The sequence below is a fragment of the Carlito syrichta genome, unplaced genomic scaffold, assembly GCF_000164805.1.
Source record: "Carlito syrichta isolate Samal-C Ts95f unplaced genomic scaffold, Tarsius_syrichta-2.0.1 Scaffold312570, whole genome shotgun sequence".
In the NCBI taxonomy this organism is placed as follows: domain Eukaryota; kingdom Metazoa; phylum Chordata; class Mammalia; order Primates; family Tarsiidae; genus Carlito; species Carlito syrichta.
This window is the reverse complement of record NW_007256666.1, coordinates 367254-392570: the sequence shown is the minus strand read 5'-3', so window position 1 is coordinate 392570 and position 25317 is coordinate 367254. Positions and strand designations below refer to the sequence as shown.

Genomic DNA, 25317 nt, shown 5'->3' with positions numbered 1-25317 from the left:
TCTTCTTTATTTTCCCCAAATATTTTCATTCCAAGGTTGGCTGAATCCCCAGACATAGAACCCACAAGAGGGCCAACTGTATCTTCATAACTATTACAATTTTTAGTTAATGTTATTCACATTGATAAACAAGGTTTGCTACTCAATCCCTTAACTACATTAATTTTTCAATGGAAGAATCTGCAATTACATCTAGTACTGAGTTACAATTATAGGAAGCACTAAGAAGTAAATTAAAAAATGGTATGTGAAAAAAATTACTTTAAGTAATCTTTTACTGGCACTACCCAGCAAAAGCTACCCTTAATGATCTGTCCCTGGCCTTTCTCATATTTGGCTCAAAATCTAAGCAAAAGTGCTTAATGAGAAATAAAACTGCTAAAAATATTGAAATGGGATATATTATAAACTGGATAGATTTATGATACCTTCAGGGATCTAAAAAATACAGTATATAAATAGAAAATAGGATGCTTTTCTCCCAGCTATTGGTTTTATAATTAATATACCTGGAATGTGATTTGAAAAATTATCTTAACTAGGTAGTATTTATTAGAAATTTAATTTAAACCTATCCTTTTCTTCCAAGTTGAAAACAATGCAAAATGAACATGGTAATACTCAAATGTCGATAATCATTTTCAATTCAGAAAGATCATTTTTCACAGATGGGTCATGTGAGAGCTATGGTTGATGTAGCAGCAAATATTTGGTAGTACTGAGATAAGGAATATAAGTAAGAAGCCACCAATGCATGCAACTCCACACAAAAAGTGGGGAGGAGTCATGTAGTAAAAAAATTACAGAAGGGAATTAAAAAATACATTAACAGGCCGGGTGTGGTGGCTCATCTGCAATCCCAGCACTTTGGGAGGTCAAGGTGAGAGGGATGCTTGAGCCTGAGGGTTTAAGACTAGCCCGGGCAACTTGGTGAGACCTCATCTCTACAATAAATCAAAAATAAGCCAGGTTTGGTGGCGCATGTCTGTAGTTCCAGATACTTGGAAGACTGAGGTGGAAGGATTGCCTGAGCCCAGTAGGTTGAGGCTGCGGTAGCCGTCAGCATGCTACTGCACTCTAGCCTGGGTGACACTCCAACTCAGAAAAAGAAAGAAAAATATAAGTCAGCGTTTTATAGAATAACCCCAATTTGGGCTCGAATCTACCTCATTCTTGATAGCTGCTTTATTCCATTGTATAGATATACTATAATGTTTTAACTAGTCTATTAATTAATGTTCATATTGTTTTTAGGTCTTTGCTATAACAAAGAACACTAAAGAGAACATCCTTGTGCAAATATTTTTGCATACTTAGAGGAGTATTATCGGTCATACTAATTCCTAGTATTATATCTGTACCTTTACATTTTTGATAGATACTTTCATATTGACCTCCAAAAATGTTATACCAATTTGCTTTTACATCACAAGCATGGTCAAAAGTGCCTGTTTCCCAATACCTTTGCCAGATCCATATCTTACTAAAATTTTTGCCACTTTAATAGGTGAAAAATAGGATGACCATTCAGGGTTTTCTATGTTTTAAGGACTAACAGATTAAAATTCTGTAAAATCTAAACTTTCAGTATTGACAGATTTAAACTTTTTAAGATCTAAGCTTTCAACTACAAATTGGCATTGGCTAGAATTGTGTTGAAAAGTGATACTCAAACATACTTGAAGCCTTATGATAAAAGTCAAATGTTACTTCTTCTTCAGGAGCTTTTTGAAGCTGTTGCTTCTCTTCTAGTAAACCCAATGCCAGAATATGAAATGCCTGAAGGAAGAAAATAAAAGATCTTTAAAATTGTGATTCTTGAGGTAAATATATTTTAACTAGAGATATAAAAATAAGCAACATGCCAGGTAAAAAAAAATGAAAAAGCAATAAAAAGTCACCGTGCCTGGCTTCTTTTTCTTCTGCTTTTTAAAAATTTTATTTTAAAGATGTGGGGTACAATTCAGGGTTAGGTATACAAACGTTGATTATGCAGGTACCCCTCCCTCCCCCAGCAGTTTCCCTCAAATGCCAATTGCACCCCCCTATATTTTTCAAAAATCTCAATATTGTGAATGAAAAAGAAAATCTGAATAACTTTCAGATTTTAAAAGATCAAAGAGATGTGTAAATTAAATGCAATATGTGATCATACATTGGAATCTGTCAAATGTTAAAAAAAGTATTGAAATAATTAGAAAAGTTTGACTATAAACTGAGTGTTAATTATACTGTATTAATGTCAATGTTTTACTTTAATAATTGTTTTGTAGTTATATAAAACAATACCATTGTACCTATAAGATATATACAATATTTAGGGGCAAAAGGTCATGATGTTTGAAAATGTGCCAATGTTAATAATTATGAATCTAAGGTAAAAATACATGGCTATTTGTTTTATATTGTTTGAACTTCAATAGGCTTATACTTTTTTCAACATAAAATGTTTAAAATTTAACACTTAACATTTTCTAATTTTTCTTTAGTAGAATAAATGAGCCAATGATACTCAAAAAACCCCTCCAAAACACAAAAAGAATGAGGTAGATCTATGTGCACTAATATGGAATGATTTCCAAAATATATGAAACTTTAACAGCATTTATGTCCTATGTAACACACTGAGATAGAGGAAGAAAAATGTTAACTTGACTTCAAATATAGCTCTATGATTTAAAATTTAATACTATATGTATTTCCCAGTATTATAACAAAATTGAGATATACATACAGTATGACAGCATTTAGAGCCTAACCTGCAGATCAACAATACCCAAGGAAAAAAGAAAATTTAGTCAGGCAGGTCTGAGTAAATATCCAGTTACAGCCACCACAGGTTGCATGATTAAGTAATTTATCTGTAAGAGTATCAGGAAAAGATAGCAGCCGGGCTCAGTGGCTCAGCCTGTAATCCTGCGCCTTTGGGAGGCTGAGGTGAGTGGACTGCCTGAACCTGCGGGTTCGAGACCTGCCTGGGCAGCAAGACCTCGTCTCTACAATAAATCAAAAAATCAGCCGGGCATGGTAGCGCATGCCTATAATTCCGGCTACTTGGAAGGCTGAGGTGGAAGGATTGCCGGAGCCCAGCAGGTCGAGGCTGCGGTGGCCAGGAGCAGCCACTGCACTCGTTTGGGAGACAGAGTGAGACTCCGACTCAAAAAAAAAAAAAAGAAAAGAAAAGATAGCTGCTTCCATTGGAATTAATTCTCCTAAAAACTCTATGTATAATTATATCCATTTTATTAATGAGAAAATTATTTGCTTCTAAACAGAAAATGGCTGGGCTCGGTGGCTCAGCCTGTAATCCCGTGCTTTGGGAAGCTGAGGTGAGTGAATTGCCTGGGCAACTTGGTGAGACCTCATCTCTACAATAAAACAAAAAAAATAGCCGGCGTGGTAGCACGCGCCTGTAGTTCCAGTTACTTGGAAAGGTGAGGCGGAAGGACTGCCAGAGCCCAGCAGGTCGAGGCTGCAGTGGCCAGGAGTGGCCACTGCACTCCAGTCTGGGGGACTGAGTGAGACTCCAATTCAAAAAAAAAAAAAAAGAAAAGAAAATGGAAAATCCAGGACTTAAGCCTAGAACTGTCTTCAAATCTTTTATAATGCAAGTAAAATTTAAAATATAAAAAATTGGGCATGATGGTTCACGCCTATAATCCTAACACTTGGGAAGCTGAGGCAAGAGGATTTTGCTTAAGCCCAGGAGTTCGAGACCAGTCTAGGCAACATAGTGAGACCTCTTCTCTACAAAAATCCAAAAATTAGTCAGGTATAGTGGGGTACATGCCTGTAGTAGTTACCTGGGTGGCTGAGGCAGAATATTCTGAGATGGGAGGATAGTCTGAGCCCAGAAAGTAGAGGCTGCACTGAACCATGATCACATTAATGCACTCCAGCCTGGATGCCAGAGTGAGACCCTGACTCAAAAAAAAAAAGTCATGATGCAATAATGGCATGCCAGCATATTAGCATGAGTAAATCTTTTTTTGTTTGTTTTTGTGGGTTTTATTAAACAAAAACTACTCTTGGACAGGCACGATGGCTCATGCCTGTAATCCCAGCACTTTGGGAGATGGAGGCAAGAGGATTGCTTGAGCCCAGAAGTTCGAGACCAGCCTGGGCAATATGATGAGACCTTGTCTCTACAATAAACCAAGAGGTGTGGGAATGGTGGCACACACCTCTAGTCCCAGCTACCCTGGAGGGTGAGGCAGAAGGACTGCCTGAGCCCAGCAGGTCGAGGCTGCGGTGGCCGTGATCGTGCCACTGCTCTCCAGCCCGTGTGACAGAGTGAGACGCCAACTAAAAAAAAAGGCAACAATGTTCCTGAGACTAAGGATGCTAAAAACATGAGAATGTATCAGTAAGAAGCTTCATGCCACATGTAAGCTCTTTTTAATGACCTCTAGGTCTCAGGTGCTCTAGATGTGGTTCCAACTGAAGTTAAACCAGAGATTTTCGAACTCTAGGATTTGACGTACAGTAATATTTCAGGTAAACATACCATTTGGAGCATCCCTTCGGTCCACAAGTTAGAATCTGTGTCTGTTGCCCGCTCAAATATGGTCCTGAGAATGTACATCATGATATCACAGTTGAGAAGGTTAATCACTTTACTGAAAGCAGGGCAGAATTGAGGAGGTGATGGTGGTGGCAATGCTATGGGGGATGTACAGAGAAAGAACAAAAACAGATATATTTTTATTTGGTTTATCCTACATACTAAATTGCAAATGTCAAATAATAATAGATTACATACAAAACGAGTGATGTTTTTGCTACCTTTAAAGTACTGAAAATAACAATGTCAAGTGTATTGTAAGTACCCAAAATAAACTATATTTACTATTAATTTAAGATTCTCTCACCACCGCTGTAGACCACATCTAATATGTAACAAGAAGCAAAAGGCTCTTTGCATTTCTTTTAGTTGCCCCACACTCAAAAACCAACAAAAACAAAAACACTATATGCTCTGCTGATACAAAATCACAAAAAAATAGTAAAAATGAGTCAATTCAGAATCTCACTTTTTACCTTCATCTTTGTTTTCTTGCTTTCTCCTTTTCTTCTGCATATGTTCGGCCTATAAAAAAAAATCTATCATTAAATACACTGCTTTGAAAGTACGAGACATATGGATTACTTTAGAGCAGGCAAGAAAGACTCAACCATCTATTAAAATACTTTACATTCTGAAACAAGTATTCAAAATGCTACCTTGTTCTAGAAAGAAATGGACTGTCCTAGGGAAAGCCACTGCAAAATAGATGAGGAATATTCCTCATCAAGAACTTAGTCCCCATTCTTTTCAGTCAAAAACATTTACCTAGTGCCTATTATGTATAGGGTACTATGTTATGGGCTATAAAATGTTCACTTTTTAAGGACAAAGCCAGAGATCACCTTAACTAACAACATCCTTCATGGGACAAAAAGACATTGTGTACCTACCGGTGTAATACAATATATCACTTATACAGTATTCTTGCCAAAAAATGTTTCACTTGAATCTAATTATGAGAATGCATCCAAATACAGAAAGCAGAATATTCTAAAAGAGAACTAGCCTGAACTCTACAGTCAGTTATGAAAGACAAAAAAGGCAAAAGTATTATTCTCTGAACTAAAGGAGACTGTAGAAACATGACAAGTAAATGAAGTGTGTGATCATGAAATACATAATGCCTTTTTTTTTTTTTTTTTTTTTTGAGTTGGAGTCTCACTCTGTCGCCCAGACTGGAGTGCAGTGGCCGCTCCCAGCCACCACAGCCTCGACCTGCTGGGCTCCGGCGATCCTTCCACCTCAGCCTTCCAAGTAGCTGGAACTACAGGCACACACTACCATGCCCGGCGAATTTTTTGATTTATTGTAGAGATGAGGTCTCGCCAAGTTGCCCAGGCAGGTCACGAATACATAATGCTTTATAGACTCCTCTCCCTACCCTCTAAGACAGCTATAAAGAACATTTTTGGTATAATCATGAAAACCTGAATATTGCCTATATGCTAAATAACAGTATTGATCTAATTTTCATTTCTTGGGTAAGATAATGCCCTCTATTAACGAGAACCAGCACGAAACTACAGAAAAAGAAATTTTCTGTGGAGTTAGAAAACATAAGGCACATTAGGTTCATTTACTGAAAAGGATACTTTTTTCTACCTTGCTATGCTGTGTTTTGGAGTAATGATAAAAGTACATATTAAAATCTTTCAATGATTCATCTCTCAATTCATAAACTCCATGGCCTGATACACCTGGTTTCCTAAATAGATGGAAAATACAAGATAAATATCAGTGTTTTTGAAATACAGAATATAGACAAAATGAAAACCTAAAAATGAAGTCAAAATAGACCAAAAAAATACCCCGCAGTTGTATCTAATTTAGCTTTCTTAAACTGAATGACAAACTTCATCCTAATAGTAAAACTTAAAAGTTATATTCTGAACACAAAATCTTGGTAACAGCTAAATTGTTTTATAATGATAAAACTCAAATAAATTTAGGATAGTTTATTATCTAGCCCTGATTCCATGCCCTACTTAAATCCCTAAGGCTTCTTTTGTAGTCCATGAAGCCTAAAGGTTGCCTGTTCAGCTAAAGTACACGGCAATGTTTAAGGTCAAATGGTAGGAAGACATCATAGCCTTAGCAAGTTGCAAATGAAAATATGGTGGTGAATCCTCTATACAATAATATAAGGATAATCATCAAGGCGAATATACCATATTTATTCTGAACAAGAAATAGCTTTTGGTTCCTATTCAATTCTTAAAGTCAAATATTTTTCACTAAATATTATAAGAGCATAAGAAAAACTACATATTTTAAGTTATTTGAAAGTAATAATTTATCTATAAAGACAATACTATAACAAGTAAAAATTCAGTATCATTGTTGAAATTTTAAGAATACAATTAAAATTGTATTTTCATTTTATATACCTCAAGGAATGAAAGAATTGTTAAATACTGTTTAACTCTACTAGAGAAAAAGCTCAAATTAGCATAAAATAAAATTGTATAGAGTAAATGAAGCCATGTCTTCAAATTAATGGAAAAGGGACTAGCAGAAAGCTTTATTGTGTACTATCTAAATTACCTAATATCACAAATATATATTTCTTATTCACCAGCCAAAAACACTTACTTCTTCAATTAGCAGGTACTAAGTGCTTACTATGTGCACCTCATTCTCACCCCTTGGAATCTATACTCCATTCTTTTTTTTTTTTTTGAGTTGGAGTCTTACTCTGTCACCCAGACTGGAGTGCAGTGGCCACTCCCGGCCACTGTAGCCTCGACCTGCTGGGCTACAGCGATCCTTCCACCTCAGCCTCCCAAGGAGATGGAACTTCAGGCATGTGCTACCACGCCCAGCTAGTTTTTGATTTATTGTAGAAATAAAGTCTCGCCAAGTTGCCCAGGTTGGTCTCGAACCCATGAGCTCAGGCAATCCACTCACCTCGACCTCGCAAAGCGCTGGGATTACAGGCTGAGCCACCTAGCCCAGCCTTCTTTTTTTTTTTTTTAAGCAGGATTTATTGAGAGGACAGAAAAGCTCCCAGAGTGGGAGGGTACCTGAGGGGTTGCCCTATACTCCATTATTATTCTTGGGAGTTTAAGCAAGAACTTCAAAGCTGCTACAAAGTATCCAAAGTACAAGAACAAAGATCAAAGAATAAGCATAAATATTAAGTACTTACTTAAATATGGCCACTTTGTTTATGACATTCTCTAAGCCAGTTTCATTATTTTCCTGTTGAAAGAATATTTTTGCAATTTTTACCTTCATGTAATAACCTTCTATTCTCTGTGAACTAAAATACATTTTTAACTGCATCTCTAAAATACTTTGTGAATAATAAAAAATAATCAATTTCTACTATTAAAAAATTAGATCTAAAACCAATTAGCTATGTTTCCGAAGTTCAATTTCCTAAGTGATAGAATGTATAAACTGTTTAAAAAAGCTGTTACCTAAGCTTGCGTTCACATGTGTATGTATACATACATATATATGGCATGCACACAAACACACACAGTATTACCATTAAAGAAAAGCAGCTTTTTAAATGTAGTTTATTAATTATTCTCATCATTTAAGCAATGTCCATGCGACATTAATCCCTAAAACCAAAGTAACAAAATAAATGGGATCTAACTAGTAATCTATAGTAAAATACATGTCTAGATGTCTTAATGTATTCTACTTTCTACAATTATATAGCTTTTTTTCTAACTGGCCTGGACTTTTCTTCAAGATGAAAGACGTTTTTTAATGAAGTCATTTAAAATCAGGTTAAGGACCTAGTCAAGCACTAACTTAAGCTCATATACTCCTACAGCCCTGTAAAAATTAAAAAATTTAACCTTTTGAAAATTATGTACTTGGGGCACAGTAGCTCACGCCTGTAATCTCAGCACTTCAGGAAGTCAAGGTGAGAAGATTGCTTGAGCCCATGAGTTCAAGACCAGCCTAGGCAAAGCAGTGAGTGAGACCTTGTCTCTTCCAAAAATTAGTAGGTGTGGTGGTATATGCCTGTAGTTCAACCTACTTGGGAGGCTGAGGCGGAAAGATCACCTGAGCCCAGGAGGCTGAGGCTGCGGTGAACTATGATGATACCACTGCACTCCAGCATGGGTGACAGAGTGAAATCCCAACTCAAAAAATAAATAAAATAAAATAATATACTTGGGGTAAGCAGTAAAAATTGTGTGTTCAAAAGCATTTTTTTTCCAAAAAAGTATGCATATCACTAGTGATAAGTGAAATTAATTTAACTGTCACATAGTTGTACATTTTTAAATTTTTGAAGAGTTAATAACTTGTTTTAATATTTACTGGGAAAAAATGATCTAGTCTACTATTCCACACACATTATTGCTTAGAAAAATGCTAAGGATGGCTGGGTAAGTGGTTCATGCCTGTAATCCCAGTGCTTTGGGAGGTTGGCTGAGTGTGGAGGACTGCTTGAGGCAAGAAGTTCAAGACCAGGCTGAGCAACATAGCAAGACCACATCTCTACAAAAAGTAATAAAAATTAGCTGGGCATGGTGGTGTGTACCCATAGCCCCAGTTGCATGCAAGGCTAAGGCAGGAGGATCTCTTGAGCCCAGGAAGGTCAAAGCTGCAGTGAACCATGATTGTGCCACCGTATTCCAGCCTGGGCAACAGAGCAAGACCCTGTCCCCATCCCTCCTCAACAAAAAAGAAAGATGCTAAAGAAAATGTGAGTTGATATTAAAAATGTATTTACAGTCCACGAAATTGGTAATGAATATGCAAAAATTATGAAGGTTATATGCCAATGACTGCAGTTTGAGAATCAGTTAACAAAGAAACTGTAAAAAAAAATACAAATAATTCGAGGCAAGAAGAATGACTAGTAGTCAAAGTTTACCCCTATTCTACCTCTCTGAAAAGCATTGATAACATAGATAAGTTAACTATTTTTTAAGAATCATTTCTTGCTGGGCGCGGTAGCTCAGCCCGTAATTCCAGCACTTTGGGAGGTCGAGGTGAGAGGAACGTCTGAGCCCAGGGGTTCGAGACCAGCCTCGCCAACTTGGTGAGAACTCATCTCTAGAATAAATCACACACACACAAAAAAAAACTAGCTGGGCGTGGTGGTGTGCGACTGTAGTTCCAGCTACTTGGAAGGCTGAGGCAGAAGGATCACCTAAGCCCAGCAGGTAGAGGCTGCGGTAGCCGTGAGCATGCCGCTGCACTCCAGCCTGGGCGACAAGAGTGAGACTCCAACCCCCCAAAAAAAAAAATAATAATAATAATTTCTTTAATTCATATTCAAATCTCAGAAAAAATATGAGACTCGTAATCTGTAGGACTATTATTTCAGCACAAAAATATAAATAACACGACTGGCATCCATGAGAATGCATCTTGCAGACCTCTAATTACAAGGGGCATAAATGACCATGTGCCTCAGCTGCTGTGCTCTGGTCACACACTGGCTGCTCCCAGATTATAAGCAAGACAGATATACTAATGCGAGCTTATTCTGGGAGACGTGGGAAGGCGCCAATGGGAAGGCACCAAAACCCAGGAGGCTGGGATGCTTCTATTTGATCTTTCTTCTCTCATTATTTTACTGTGTGTCAGACTTGCATCATAATCTGATGGTTTCCCTAACCTTTCCTAGAGCTCTCACCACTTTCTTTAATAAAATCTTAATGTTTTGTGATGAGATCTGCTTCTCACAAGAGTCAGACTGACACAACACCCAAACAGTCTCAGTATTTCAGGGAGTACCCTTTTTCCTCTAGATAAATCCTATTTTAACATAAATATAAAGTTGAGAAGTTTCTCCCAGAATTAAAATTCATACCACTAAAGGATAAGTGGTGACTGGTTTACATCTGTGAAGTACTGATATAGGCCATTTTGCTAAATAAATTTTCTTAAAATTCTTAAGTAACCTCCAATTAAAGAAAAAGGAAAAAAATTGTTGAGGTAAAAGGAGAAAAAAATTAGACTTACGTTCTCAGGTAAGTTTTTGGCAATGGCACTGTGTGGCATAGGTTCAATGCAAAGCAAGTGAATAATTTCTCTCATTGTGACCTCTTCTTTGGTCACATTTCCCACTCCAGGTACATAACGCTCTCCTAATACAAATAATCAAAAAGAGAAAGTAGAATATTGCTTTCTGTTTAAATCTCTCCCTACCAGAGATGTTCAGAACATTTCATTAAGCCTATGAGAGGAAGACCAAAAGTTATTAGGATGTGCTCCCAAATCTGAAAACAGGAATCTATTTGTTGAAAGACAGAAAGAAAACTGAAGTGACCTGAAGGAGAATCCAGGTCTTAAGTTATGTATACATACATACATACACACAAACACACATATGTATACATACATATACACATACTCACACATTATAAATAAGGCCCCTCAATTAAATTAGCATGTGTTTCTAATCCAGACAATACAGCAGATGGCATCTGAATGAGTAGTGGCCATCACTGAATAGTTTTTCTCTCAAGATCTTCCTCAATTTTGTCTCTACTTGTTATTTAAGAAAGAACAAAATGAAAACTGAAAAACAAAATACTTAAAGATGTCTTTATGGGTTAAATGACAAAACAGCAATATGTATCAGGAATAACTGGTATTTTAAAAAGCCCACAGTCAGATTTTCATTTTTCACTGCAATAAACTGATAAATGGAGTGAGAAAATAGCTAAACTAACTATGGGAACTTCACTGGTGTCAACAGCATCTAATTCCCATTGCCTCAAGAAGGCTTACAATGACTAGCCTTATATCACCACTGATTTTCAACACCACAATAATTATATGAAGTCCTATGACACCTACAAAAGAGCTACGAATAAAGAAATCCCTTGCCTAAGAGATTTGATGAATCCTGCACATTTGCCAAAGGATGACTTTTTTCAGTGAATTTGTTTCCAACAGACTCATTCCCCTTTACATTTGTAAAGCATTTTGCAATTTTCATACTTTTTTCACCAAAAACAGTATTCCCTAGAATTTTAGTGTTAGAAGAAATCATAGGGATCATGTAAGATTACCTCTACATTTTACAAATCAGGACTCTAAGGTCCAAAGAATGTAAATGCACCCTGTTAATAATTGACAGTAAAGCCAAGACAGATCTTCTGATTCCTAATCCAAATATTTTCCTACATATTAATTTTTCCAACATAAAATCAGTCTTGTTTACTTATTTAAAAGAGATAAGGTCTTTTGCTCTGTCACTCATGCTAGAGTGCAATGGCATGATTTAATTCATTGCAATCTCAAACTTCTGTGCTCAAGCAATCCTCCTGCCTCAGCTGGGACTACAGGTGTGCACCACCACGCCTGGTTAACTTTTTAATTTTTTGTAGAGATGAAGTATTGCTATGTTGCTCAGGCTGGTCTCAAACTCCTGGCCTCAAGTAATCCTCTCATCTCAGTCTCCCAATGTGCTGGGATCATAGGTGTGAGCCACCGTGCCTAGCACAGAGATATAAAAAAAAAAAAATTGACTCCTGAAAGTATTGAACTTATTCTCAGGAATATATCAAGTATTAACTAAAAATCAAATTACAAAGAAGAAAAAACCCAATAAACTTGGGACAACAAAATAACAGTAAAATAATAGTTGTAATAATAAAGTAGTAAAAGTAAAACAGCAAAAACATACTACAATATTAGAAATTCTTCACATAGTATTCTAAGGACAAACACAAAAATTTCCCTTGAGATTTTATAATTCAATAAAGTATACAATCAACTCCCAAATATTTCACACATTTTTCATTTGTCCATTTTTCTCCATCTGTTTCTTACTGGTACTTTCTGGACAGATAGAGTTAGCAGCCTGCAAGATTTAAGTCTCACTTAGCAATAAAGGTTTACTACACTTTCTGCTGAGTCAAACAGCTAGTCTAGCAACTAGCTCTTGGATGAACAAGTAAAATTAATCCATGTTTACAGACTTAGTTAATGACTAGATTCCCCAAAGAACTATTAAGATAAAACAGCAATTGGTGCAGTAAATAACAAAAGCCAGAATGAGAAGTCAAGAAAGAGGTGATGGCAATGAATGTGCCCAGCCGGTAAAGTCAACAGAGACTAAAGTATGGCACATATTTGTCTTCAGTAGGTTATAATATAGTGTTTCTGCAAGGAATATTTATATTAACTTTATTAAGAACTCATTTAACACATTTCTGTGGGTCAATGTCATAATAACCAGATAAACATTATTTCTGGCAAAGAACACTTTTTCCTTTCCTAAGTAACCTTAACAAAACTAAGTATGGCAAATATCTGCACAAAGTAATTTAAGAAAATGAGACAATAAAAATATACTTTACTTAGACTTATATTATGTTTAAAATTTCACACATATATAAAATGTTTAACACTAAATGAATAGAGGTTTTTCATCTATATTTCTATCTGGGTAACAATATCCCAGATCTCCAAACAAGTCTAAACATTTACAAATCGGTATTGAAAAATAAAGATGTAAGATCTGTACTTTTTCAAAGATGGGTTTCGAAATGTTGTAACTGAAAGAGGAGCAAAATGATCAATTATAGTTATTTTGTATACTCTAAAAAGTAACCCATGTTCCATTTCAAAACATTTTGTTTTAATCTTACCCACAATGTAGATGAGGACCTGAAGCATTTCTTCTATTAATGTATTATACTGTTTAATCAAATCCTATAGAATTGAAAAAGAATAAATTAGCTATAGAAGAATCAAAAACTTCCATAAAGCATGCATTTCTCGATCAGACTCAAGGTCCATCCAGTCCAGTATTTACTTTTAGAGCACAGTACAGATAGTTACTGGTGAACAATAAATTCAACAATGTATGTCACATAATAAGAACTCAATTGCAAGAACTGTAAATACTGTCATTGTTTTCATTATCATTATGCCACTATAGTCTTGTTAGCAAACTAAGTCTAATCTTTAACTCTTCTGCTAATGGCTTCCTTCTTCCCTGAAGTTGGTGAGAAAGTAGCTTCAAACAGATATTCAACAGTTATGATGACAGTTTCCTTCTCTAACATACTCCTTATTTAAGCACTATATTAAATCAGATATTTATTTTCACTAAGTATAAAACAAGCCAGGTATGGTGGCTCACACCTATTATAAACTTAGCACTTTGGGAGGCCAAGGCGAGAGCTACTTGTGATTAGGAGTTCAAGACCAGCCTGGGCAACATATCAAGACATCGTCTCTGCACCTGTAGTCCCAACTACTCAGAAGGTTGAGGCAAAGAATTGCCTGAGCCCAGGAGGTCAAGGTTGCGGTGAGCCATGGTCATGTCACTACAGTCCAGCCTGGGTGACAGAGTGAGGCTCCGATTAAAAAAAAAAGTATAAAGCACAACTAAAAATTAGTTTTGCATTATACATCCTATTCGTTGGCCCTTTGCAAGTGATTTCTAATTTGAAAGACTAAAATAATGTGATTTCATAAATTCAAAGCAGTTAAGAGCCCCTTTATAAACTGGTACTTCAAATATTAAAATAATAAAAATGTGACAAAACACCATGAAACAAATTACAAATTGTGAAAAATGCAACAAGTATAATAAATGAAGAGTTAATATCCTTACTAAATAAGGAATTTTATAAAAAACAGAAAAAGGATAAAGGACAAGATGAGATAATTTACTGCCAAAAAGAAAAAAAAAAAAGGGCCAATAAAAATGAAAACATGGTCAACTTCACCAAAAATTAAAGAACTACAAGTTAAAATGCAATATCATCTTTCACCTATGAGAGAAAAAAGGAAAAATACTAGTGCCATTATGTATGTACTTACCATAAGAGAGAGTGTAAATAGAAATAACTTTTCTGAGAGCAATTTGACAATTTGTAAAGAGCCTTAAGAAAGAATATGCTGTTTTTTCCCCCAGCAAATTCAATTCTGAGAATTTATTTTAACAAAGTAATTAGACAAGTATTTTAAAATTGAAGTTCAGATGTTTATAACCAAAAAACTAGAAAAACTTCTTCAGCAATACAAAAGTATAATGCATTCATATAGTGCAATAGTATACAGTTATTACAAAGCAGCACATACAGAAGGATACAATGTTTGCTTTAAAAAGTGATCACTTCCAGGATGTAGTGTTTCATGATTTTTTTTCTCTTGGTTTATATGTTCTAATTTTTCTATAGTAAAAAGATTCTATGTGTGTATATATGCATGCTATATGGAGGAATACATTAAGAAGTAAACGTAGAATATGACTAAAATAGTAACAATAATATTTCCTTTGGAATTAATTCATATCATCAGTTTCAGTTGCTTACCTGGTCTTTTGTAGATATGGTCTTGTTAAAAGCGTCAGCAAGTTCATACCTCTGAAGTATCAGTAACAAAAACCTGTTGGGATCCATCAAAGATGCACCAATCTGTGAAAGAAATCCAGCATCACAATTCTTGTGTATTAAATGGAGAAACATTTCGTCTCTTATAGAACTGTCAGAAAATTATAAAGTGTGTGGAAGATAATGTAGTAGCCCCTTCCATTGTTGTAATGTCATATTCAGTTAAATAGTGGGAAAAGTTAAAAATAATTATAATAACTTCTCTTCTTATAAGGCATATAAAAAGCAATGTTAAAACATAAATATAGCTGGGCTCGGTGGCTCAGCCTGTAATCTTGCGCCTTGGGAGACTGAGGTGAGTGAAGTGCCTGAGCCCGCGGGTTTGAGACCCGCCTGGGCAACTTGGCGAGACCTCATCTCTACAATAAAAATCAAAAATGAGCCAGTGGTAGCATGCGCCTGTAGTTCCTGCTACTTGGAAGGCTAAGGCAGAAGGATCGCCGGAGCCTAGCAGGTTGAGGCTGCAGTGGCCGGGAGCGGCCACTGCACTCCAGTCTGGGTAACGGAGTCTCTCAAAAACAAAAAACAAAAAAACAAAAAACATAAAAACGAAAACATAAATATTAGAAGCAATTTAAATGTACCTGAAGCATAATGATATCTTTATCATACATTTCTTCTCTGCACTTAACATCTTGGTAATAAAACACCTATAAAATAGAAGGCAGAATAAATGCTAAAAGAATTATTTTGTTTCAAGCAAAATTCTTAACAAAAGCCATTCTTAAAACTTTCTCTAAGCTAGAAACTCCTAGAACTCCTTGGTGGCAAAAAAGTTGTGAAACTATGAATCATTTTAGGGGACTGGTAAGGATGAAGCAAAGAAATATGACCTGAGAATACTTCAGAATTAAAAATATTCTACATTAGTTATTACTTTTGACATGTGTAACAAAAGAATTTATTTTCCCTAAGTTCAAAATACCTACTTCTATAAAAGTATGGTAAGGCCGGGCGTGGTGGCTCATGCCTATAATGCCAGCACTTTGGGAGGCCAAGGTGAGAGGACTGCCCGAGCCTGCGGGTTAGAGACCAGCTTGGGCAATTTGGCGAGACCTCAACTCTACAATAAATCAAAAAATTAGCCAGGCTTGGTGGCGCGTGCCTGTAGTTCCAACTACTTGGAAGGACTGCCTGAGCCCAGCAGGTTGAGGATGCGGTGGCCAGGAGCATGCAACTGCCCCCCAGCCTGGGTGACAGAGACTCCTACTCAAAAAAAAAAAAGTAAGGTAATTTCTTCACTTGGTCATAACATCATTTTTCCTTCCAAGTGGTAACTTTACAAATCTTATTTCCCCCATGTTTTAGGAAAAGCATTTTTCCATATTTGCTCCAAAGTTGAAGGAAAAATTATAAGATGGCCTTCAGTTAAGACAGATGGCACGAGAATTAAAGGCCTGTAAGTAAGATAATCTTCAGAAAACAGCTATGTTAATGGGAGAGGGGCTTATGGTGGTACTACTGGTTTTCACCTAATTTATTTACCCAAGCACCACAGTTTCTTATAATTCCAGATGGAATAAACAATAAATAGGATAAAAGGAGAAATGTCTATATGATCCCTAGAACTTTCACTTCTAAGAGTTTATACAAGAGAATAGAAGCAAATACTCAACAAAATCTAGAAGGGACATAGGGTAAAATTATAAAAAAAGAAAAAAATCAGAAAATGAACACATTAAAAAATGTGAATAATAGACCATGCCATACCTGACTAATGAGAGAAAGTCCATTTCTTCGCCACATCTCAGCAACAACCTGGGCAACCAATACCAAACAACGTAAAGGATATTCCACTAGAACCTCTACTTGAAAGTCCTCCTGAAATACAATGAGGTCAATTTCATTACTTCTCACAGGGCTTTGATGTGTCTCAAAGTTATGGTACTACATATTCCTCAGTTTTCTCTTCTGTAAAATGGAAGGGCTTGAACTAGATGAATTCTAAATCCCTATGGTCATATTACAATGTACTATATGCAGATACAAAACTATTAAACGGGAATTATTCAAGTGGATTTCAAAATATTATTTTTCTTCCCATCTACCAACCAAGAGATGTTTGGAAACAGAACATAAGCAAATCAACACTTAGTAGAATCACTTACAAAAGGCACAAATTCATGTAGTCTTGAAACAGCACCCAACCTGCTTAAACGCACATGAAGACCTAAAGTTTAAAAAAAAAGAAGAAGAAAGCAATTAAACCCAGTAAACTTGTTGACTAGTTAATTCATCAAGTTTGGAAACTTGACAGATGAAGGGCCAATCTACATGGAAATGTAAATGATTGAAGAAAACGTATTATTTCTTTTTCTTCTTCCTTTTATTTTGGAGCCAGAGTTTTACTCTGTCACCCGGGCTAGAGTATAATGGCATGCTCACTGCCACTGCAGCCTTGATCTGCTGGGCTCAGGTAATCCTTCTTCCTCAGACTTCCAAGTAGCTGGAACCACAGGTGTGTACTACCATGCCTGGCTAATTTTTTGATTTTTTGTAGAGACGAGGCTCACCATGTTGCCCAGGCTGGTCTCAAACCTGTGGGCTTAGGCAATTCCCTCACCTCAGCTTCCCAAAGTGCTGGAATTACAGGCTCTGAGCCACCACGTCTGGCCATTATTTCTACTTTTTGAAGTGAAGAAACTATGATACAGACAATATACTGGTGAAACTGGGGGCAGAGAGAAGGTTTAAAAACCAGCAACAAGATTTTATTATATTTAAATTTGGATGGGAGATGAGTTACCATGTTAGTCCTTAAATGTATACTATAAGGGTCCATTAGTTAATCCAGATAAAACAAGGTCTAGGTAAACAAGCATCCTTCAAAAGATGTTCTGGTAACAGCTCCATGAAGGACACTGACAGTGACAGCCCTTAACTGCAGTATCTGACCAGAGTGTGTCTGTATATAATGAGCACATAACAAAAATAGAAATGATTCTACTACTTTGAATACCTAGAAAACAAAGCTAACAAATACATGTAAAACACAAACACTCACCAGCAAGAGTCCTGGAGAGTGGCAGATGTATGCTTACAAGATCCTCAGATACTCTGTAGGACTTAGTTTCCAAAGTATGTCCACACAATTGTATTATGGCCTTGCTACTAGATATGAAATTTGTACTGCACCTCATCACAGCTTTGTGACATTCTTTATAAGCCACAAGTAAGAGTTCTTCCTAAAAGAAAAAGAAAAATGCAAATGAGCTGACGAGTTGTCCATCACGAATCATTCAACGATACTTACTACATATGAGTGCAAAATTGTTCTATGTTACTAGGGCAACTTCCACAGAATCTGAAAACCAGTAGGAAATATACAATATACAAATATATACACTTATAATCAAAGTACAAAATTTTAAGTACCATGTAAATGGTACAAACTAATTGCCCTAAGAGGGCAAAAAAGAATCACAAACAACTGGGAAGACATATTTGTTGAAGCAGCTTTTGAGTAGGCCTTAAAAGAATATGCAGAATTTAAGTATGAAGAAAGATGAGAAAGTAGAATTTTAAGCAGAGATATAGAATAAATTGACAAAAATAAGAGAAAATAAAACTCCTGTTCAAGCAGTGAAGAGGAATTAAAAACTAGATAAATTAAATAATTTCTGGATAGAATTTGAATTTGAATTGAAAATATACCTTGGCACTGGCATGTGAATACACTGATGGTTTCTGAAATTTAATAATGTAGTTAACACACTGCTTCAAGAAGAAGAATTAAGTGTGTCACTGAAGATGACAGAGTGGAGAGGGCAAAGATAGGAGATAAGGAAAACAATGGGAAAACTACTGCAAAGTCCAGGTGTAAGGTGATAAGAATCTAAACTTGGGTGGGGCAATCAGAACATAAAAGAATAAACCGATAGAAAGTAAGTTAGAATTATAAAATAAATTTGAGATAAGGAAGAACCAAATCTGGGTGAGTATGGCAGGAAGAGAGAAGAGTCAAGGTCACTTTCTTAAGACAGTGTTTCTCACACTGATTTTACCTTGAAGAAGGAACTCCATGGTCAAATAGATTTGAGGACTATCCCTCTCAGAAGTCAGCATACTGATTAATTAAAGGATTTTAGAAATTCAGTGGCTTAAAAAAATAATCCTCTTTGATTTTGTTTAACCTAACATTTCTCAATCTTATGTGACATATTTTTCCCCTCTGTTAACACTGAACACACAGAATACAATAACTCTGAGATTTTCTATACAGATGAATATATTAATGGTAGTTGCATTAATGGAACAATGATGTCAAGATGAAAACGTGTAAGTTGAAAGTGAAAGATATAGTGACAAATCAATTAAGGATATTATGAGTTTGAAATATAAGTGTTAGATCTAAGAAGAAGGACTGTAGGAGACTCATCTCTATGAGGTTTTAATTAAGTGGTAGAAATAACAGGAAGTCCAGGCGCAGTGGCTCACACCTTGGAAGGCTGAGGCAGGAGGACTGCTTGAGCCTAGAAGTTTGAAACCAGCATGGATAACACAGTGAGATCTTGTCTGTACAAAAAGTCAAAAAAATAGTCAGGAATGGTAGCACGTGCCTGTAGTCCCAGCAACTGGGAAGGCGAAGGCAGGAGGATCGCCTGAGCCCAGGGGGTTAAGGCTGTGGTGATCTGTGATCATGCCACTACAGTTGAGCCTGGGTGACGACTCTGACTCAAAAAAACAAAGAAATAAAAGGTAAGAGAAAAGAATGTAAAATATACACCATCAACGTAAAAAATTGGGAATACCATGCAAATGGCACAAACTAATAGCCCTAAGAAGGCAAAGAAAAGAATCACAAACAATTGATAAGACAAATTTTGAAAGCATATTTCTATAAGAAAGAGAAGAGAATATTGGGGAATATCTCATTTAGCAGGCAGAAGGCACTGGGGAAAAGGCAATCATTAACTGAAATGGACAATCAATAATAACAGTATTAGGATAATGCAGGTTTGTGATAATCAGAGGGAAAGAAAGTCTCAAGATTATTAACATACTCAAGAGAATAATACAATGCTACAAACAACTTTAGGACAATAGGGACTAAAAAAAGACCTCTGAATTTGGTTACCAAATAGATCTTTTGAGATTTTTTTCTAAAGACAGTTCTTGTCAATTGTTAAGGGCAGAAGACAGATTATAAAGAAGTATTAGAAGCTAAAAAGTGAAGGCCGGGCGCAATGGCTCACACCTGTAATCCCAGCACTTTGGAAGGCAGAGGCGAGAGACTGCCTTAGCCCAGAGGTTCAAGACCAGGCTGGGCAACATAGCGAGACCTCATCTCTACAATAAATAAAAAAAAATCAGCTGGGTATGGTAGCTTGCACCTATAGTTCCAGCTACTTGGAAGGCTGAGGTAGAAGAGATCATCTGAGACCAGCAGTTCAAGATTGTGGAGGCCGTAAGCATGCCACTGCACTCTATCCTGGGTGACAAAGTGAGACTGACTCAAAAAAAAATTAAATCTAGAAGACTTCAGAAGGTTTGGAAGATGTTAAGATTGAAAAACATAAACCCCATCACCCAACAATTCTGTATACCCTTCATAAGCATGAGGAAAGTCAAAAAAATATGTGATGTATTTGCTGGGCAGTTTCCTGTGCTTATTGTACTATAAAGCTATTATCCCAGATTAAAGTCTATTGCATCTATGAGTATGACTGCCATCTGAACCTGTGACGAACTGCTGGTGGTGAAGCAGAATGGAAGAGGAAAAAAAGAAAGAACATAGTTCACAGAGGCAGCAAAGGCAAGTAAAAAGTTTGTATCATTATTGTTTTTAAGGATGGGGAATCCTGCATGTTTATAGGTAGATGATTAAAAGTGTAGGCAACATAAGTGGAGACAATTCAGGAAGTAAACTCCAGGAAAAAAGTTGAGACCAAGAGCCTAGGTAGAGGAATTCATTTTAGAAAGAAAGAGACAAAAAAGGAAAAAAACCAATAGTGAAGACACAAAAAACTTTGTTGGTAAATAGATGATGGTAACGGGTACAGAAAAACTGGTGAAGTTGAAGGAATTAAACTCAGACAATGTCCATTTTCTCAGAAAATAAATAAACGAGGCCATCTTTCTTCAAGGGAATCTGGGGTAAGAGTATGTTTAAAGAGGGTTATGGTCTAACATTGTATCTAAGGAGATACATTATGCAGTTCTATATTTAAAAATTAATTTTCTTAATGGTTTTTACACATATAACAAAGCTTCTGAGTGAATAAATATCTGCCTATCTCCAATCTTGGAATATGTACAAATCTATGTGGTACTAATGATCATATTAGTAATATTCATTTTCAAGGAAATAAATGTGTTTGTGAATATAAATATACATACATATGTATATTTAAACCCTGGTATTCCTCAAAATAAGCAAAAACTACCAAGGGACACTTTTTCTAAAATAGTGTAAAAGACTGATTTTCCTCCATAAATTTAATAAGAAAAATTCAAATACATAAGAAACTACTATAACTAATAAAATTTGAAATTACAGAAGCTGCAACATAAAACTATACCATTAATAACTACTAGAGAATGTAAAAAGACACTGATCCTACCAACAAATTTTACTTACATCACATGCACACCACTCTTGGAACATGAGCAAAATATTCTTCAATTGCATCTGTATAGCAATGGCAGCTTCCCAGTCAGGATCCACTTCAATGTGTTGCCCAACCTGTCTTCTGATTTCTTCCATTCCCTGCAAGAAAAGATTGGCCAACATATACCTATATGGGCCCTCTTTCTTTGCTCCTCTGCTGGCAAAATATAAAACTGTCAGGATTCATATTCCTATATAAGGAACATTTTAACATGGTTAAAATCTCATACTGGCTGGGCTCGGTGGCTCAGCCTGTAATCCCAGCACTTTGGGAAGCCGAGGTGAGTGGATTGTCTGAGCCTGCGGGTTTGAGACCCACCCGGGCAACTTGGTGAGACCTCGTCTCCACAATAAATCAAAAATTAGCTGGGCCTATAGTTCTGGCTACTTGGAAGGCTTAGGCAGAAGGATCACTGGAGCCTAGCAGGTCGAGGTTGCGGTGGCCAGGAGCATGCCACTGTACTCTAGACTGGGTGACAGAGTGAGACTCCAACTCAAAAAAAAAAACAAAATCCCATACTGGGTCAAAATACATGGATTCAAATCCTAGCTCTTGGGGTGATAGCTCAGGGATAGAACCTATGACTGCAAATCCCAGCTCTGTCTGGCACTTCTAGCTGTGTGACACTGGGCAAATTATTTCTAAGATTCTATTCCCTAATATGTAAAATAATAATAATAATAATAATAGTAACCACTTCATAAGACTGTTGTAAGGCTTAAAAGACATAATGCATATAAAGTGCTTACTATACATTTATCAAATGGTGGCATTCAATAAACATTGATAGTAATAGCAGTAATAAGCTAGAGTATATAGAAAGATCTACTAAATGAGATCAGTGAGTCAATGCTTAAATCTTATTTCTACTTTGTTAGATAGATTCCTTCTCATTAAAACTATATCTGCTTTAAAAAGAAGATGAAGAAAAGACTAGGATTATTTTTTTAAAATAAATATGTCTTACTGATGTACATAAAAATTATCATACCTGCATACAGGTAAGAATCTTCAAAAAAGATCGAAAACCTTCAAGAAATTGCATTCTTAATCTTTCTGTCCATATTGTGGGCTTGCTGATCAGGATATATCTGTCATTTCAAGAAAGAAAGAAATATTTCACTTTCCTATTCTGAGACAATTTTAAGATTCTTAGGGTTACAGACAATGCTGATTTATCAAAGTTAAGGATTCTAATTTCTTACAATAGCTAAAAGTTCTGGGCAGAGTTAAAATTAATTATTATGCTTTATTTTAAATACAACCAGGCTGGGTGTGGCGGTTCATGCCTATAATCCCAGCACTTTGGGAGGTAGAGGGGAGAGGACTGCCTGAGCCCAGAGGTTAGAAACCAGCCTGGGCAACCTCATCTCTACAATAAACCAAAAAATTAGCCGGGCATGGTGGTGTGCACCCGTAGTTCCAGCTACTTGGAAGGCTGAGGCAGGAGAATCGCCTGAGCCCAGCACGTTGAGTCTGTGGTAGCTGTGAGTGCACCACTGTACTCCAATCTGGGCGACAGAGTGAGAAAACAAACTCAAAAAACAAAACAAAAAAACCAACCAGCAAAATGTGAATGTGACACGTCATTCCTCAGTACATTCTTTTTTTTTTTTTTGAGTTGGAGTCTCACTCTGTCACCCAGATGGAGTGCAGTGGCAGCTCCCGGCCACCGCAGCCTCGACCTGCCGGGCTCCGGCGATCCTTCCGCCTCAGCCTTCCAAGTGGCCGGAATTACAGGCATGCGCTACCACGCCCGGCTGAATTTTTGATTTATTGTAGAGATGAGGTCTCGCTGCCCAGGCGGGTCTCGAACCCGCAGGCTCAGGCAATCCACTCACCTCAGCCTCCCAAAGGCGCGGGATTACAGGCTGAGCCACCAAGCCCGGCTCCTCAGTACATTCTTTATTAAGCTGGTTTTACAATTCAGTGAGAAGCCTTCACTGAAGACATTTATTAAATCGAGGCAGTAACAGTTCTTTATACTTGTCATCATTGTAAAGATAATCCTAGATAACCAAAAGGATCAAAGGTTTGCTTACAACACAAAACAAATAAGTACACTGTGTTTAACAGGTGCCCTCACCTTTGACTTGAACAACTTACTTGAGGTCACATATTACTGCATATACTCTTCCCAATTTATCCTGGCTATAACCCTGGAAGTTGAATTTATTGTTCCTGTCCAAGTACTCAGGTAAAACTTCTAGCAGAGTTTCGGTAATGACAGAGATAACATTCTGCTCTTCAATAAGATGTCGAGCCTGTGGAATATTTTAATAATATTGTCTTTAGCATTAACTTATTACAGTATGAACTTATTTCATTCATTCACTTGGTTGGTCTATAAGTCATTTAAAATAAATGTTTGGTGAATATTAAATATAGTCATTAATCTCACAGAATAGCAACTACTAAGAACTTACTTGCCGGAAGTAAGAATTCCCTAACTAGAAAACGCATGTTTGGACACCCCAAGCCCATTATACAGGTTATCTAGACAAATGTTTATCATAAATCACATAGTGAGCAAAGCAGAATAAACAAAGATATACTGCATGACTTCTATCACATTACTACCTATTCTAGAATATCCCCCTCAACACAATTCAATTTCTCTTCTGCATCCTTTTGTCTGGCCTTTTGAAAAGGGAAAGTAGTAACAGTTAATTAAACTGTCTAGAAGAAAAAGGAAAAGGAGTAGTACAAAAGGAAGCAGAATCTTCCACTCTCTTCCCAGGTCTATGTAGCACCATCTCACACAAATCCTGACAGGCACATCCTCCCACTTCTTAAGTTTTATCTTACTTTATTTATCTCCCCACCAAACAGTAACTAAAAAACAAAATATCCTCTCATTTAAAAAATTATTTTGTTTAAAAAAAAAGTTTTGGTATTGAAAAGACAGTGCTCCTAAGTTACTCTACACCATGTAACAAGCTCTGGGTGTCATTCACAGAGATCAGGACATTTGAACAAAGGCAGAGCCAAGTTACCTAGTCCTTGGATACCATTAAATATTACTCATATGCAGATACCACAAAGTATTCTTCAATTTTCCAAATAAACAGTCCAACTTAGAGGCTCTAACATTGTTTTCATTTGACTCGACATTAAGTAAAATTCTTACAAAGCAAAACAAATTTTACTTTAAAAGACTGAAAAGGAGTAACTGATACATACCAGAGTAGGAACAGTAAACATCTGAACTGAGAGTGCAGTTACAGAGATACTTCTGTCATGATCATCACTGATATATTCCTTCTGCAGCTGTTTATAATACTGAAATATATAAGTGAAGAATCAATTTAAATCACTACTAAAAACTTTTAAAATCCAAATTTTAATAGCTGCGGCAAGTTTGTTTCTATCTATGACAAATAATACAACTTCTATTTATTAAGGCAAGATATCATGATCAACAAAAGTATCTTAGAAAGAGAGTAACAAAAGACCTAATATGAATGTAGTTACTCAACCAGCAGAGTTAGAAATGAGAATTGTTAAAACACACACACACACTCTTAAAAATAATAGTGTGGGGGCAACCCCTCCCACTGTGGGAGTTTCTCTGTCCTCTCAATAAATCTTTCTCACTTTTCAGCTGTTCGTGTCCCTCATACTTCCTGGGCATTAGAAAAGAACCTCGACCCTGAAGAGCTGCAACCTGAAGAGCTGCAGAAATTTTCGGAACCGAAGAGCCATACACCCTAGAGGCTGGCTTGCCAGCTGATAGACCCAGCTGAACCAGGAGAGCTGCCAGAAGAAGGTGAGACTCCAAAGCTGACACATCCAAGGAGCT

The 25317-nt window shown here is 36.5% G+C and overlaps 1 protein-coding gene across 1 annotated transcript in view; it reads right to left on the bottom strand.

The window, feature by feature from the left end:
* Positions 1–25317, bottom strand: part of UBR1 (ubiquitin protein ligase E3 component n-recognin 1) — a 144870-nt gene that overhangs the window by 58434 nt on the left and 61119 nt on the right. Inside the window, exons 11-26 of the mRNA XM_008069944.1 lie at positions 24699–24797; positions 23622–23779; positions 22507–22606; positions 21485–21613; positions 17909–18089; positions 17013–17074; positions 16615–16725; positions 15489–15554; positions 14827–14928; positions 13150–13213; positions 10511–10635; positions 7716–7768; positions 6170–6272; positions 5041–5089; positions 4508–4662; positions 1680–1779 (exon numbers count right to left, since the gene is read on the bottom strand). Coding sequence (XP_008068135.1) covers positions 1680–1779; positions 4508–4662; positions 5041–5089; positions 6170–6272; positions 7716–7768; positions 10511–10635; positions 13150–13213; positions 14827–14928; positions 15489–15554; positions 16615–16725; positions 17013–17074; positions 17909–18089; positions 21485–21613; positions 22507–22606; positions 23622–23779; positions 24699–24797 — 1657 coding nt within the window. The remainder of the gene's footprint in view (positions 1–1679; positions 1780–4507; positions 4663–5040; positions 5090–6169; positions 6273–7715; positions 7769–10510; positions 10636–13149; positions 13214–14826; positions 14929–15488; positions 15555–16614; positions 16726–17012; positions 17075–17908; positions 18090–21484; positions 21614–22506; positions 22607–23621; positions 23780–24698; positions 24798–25317) is intronic.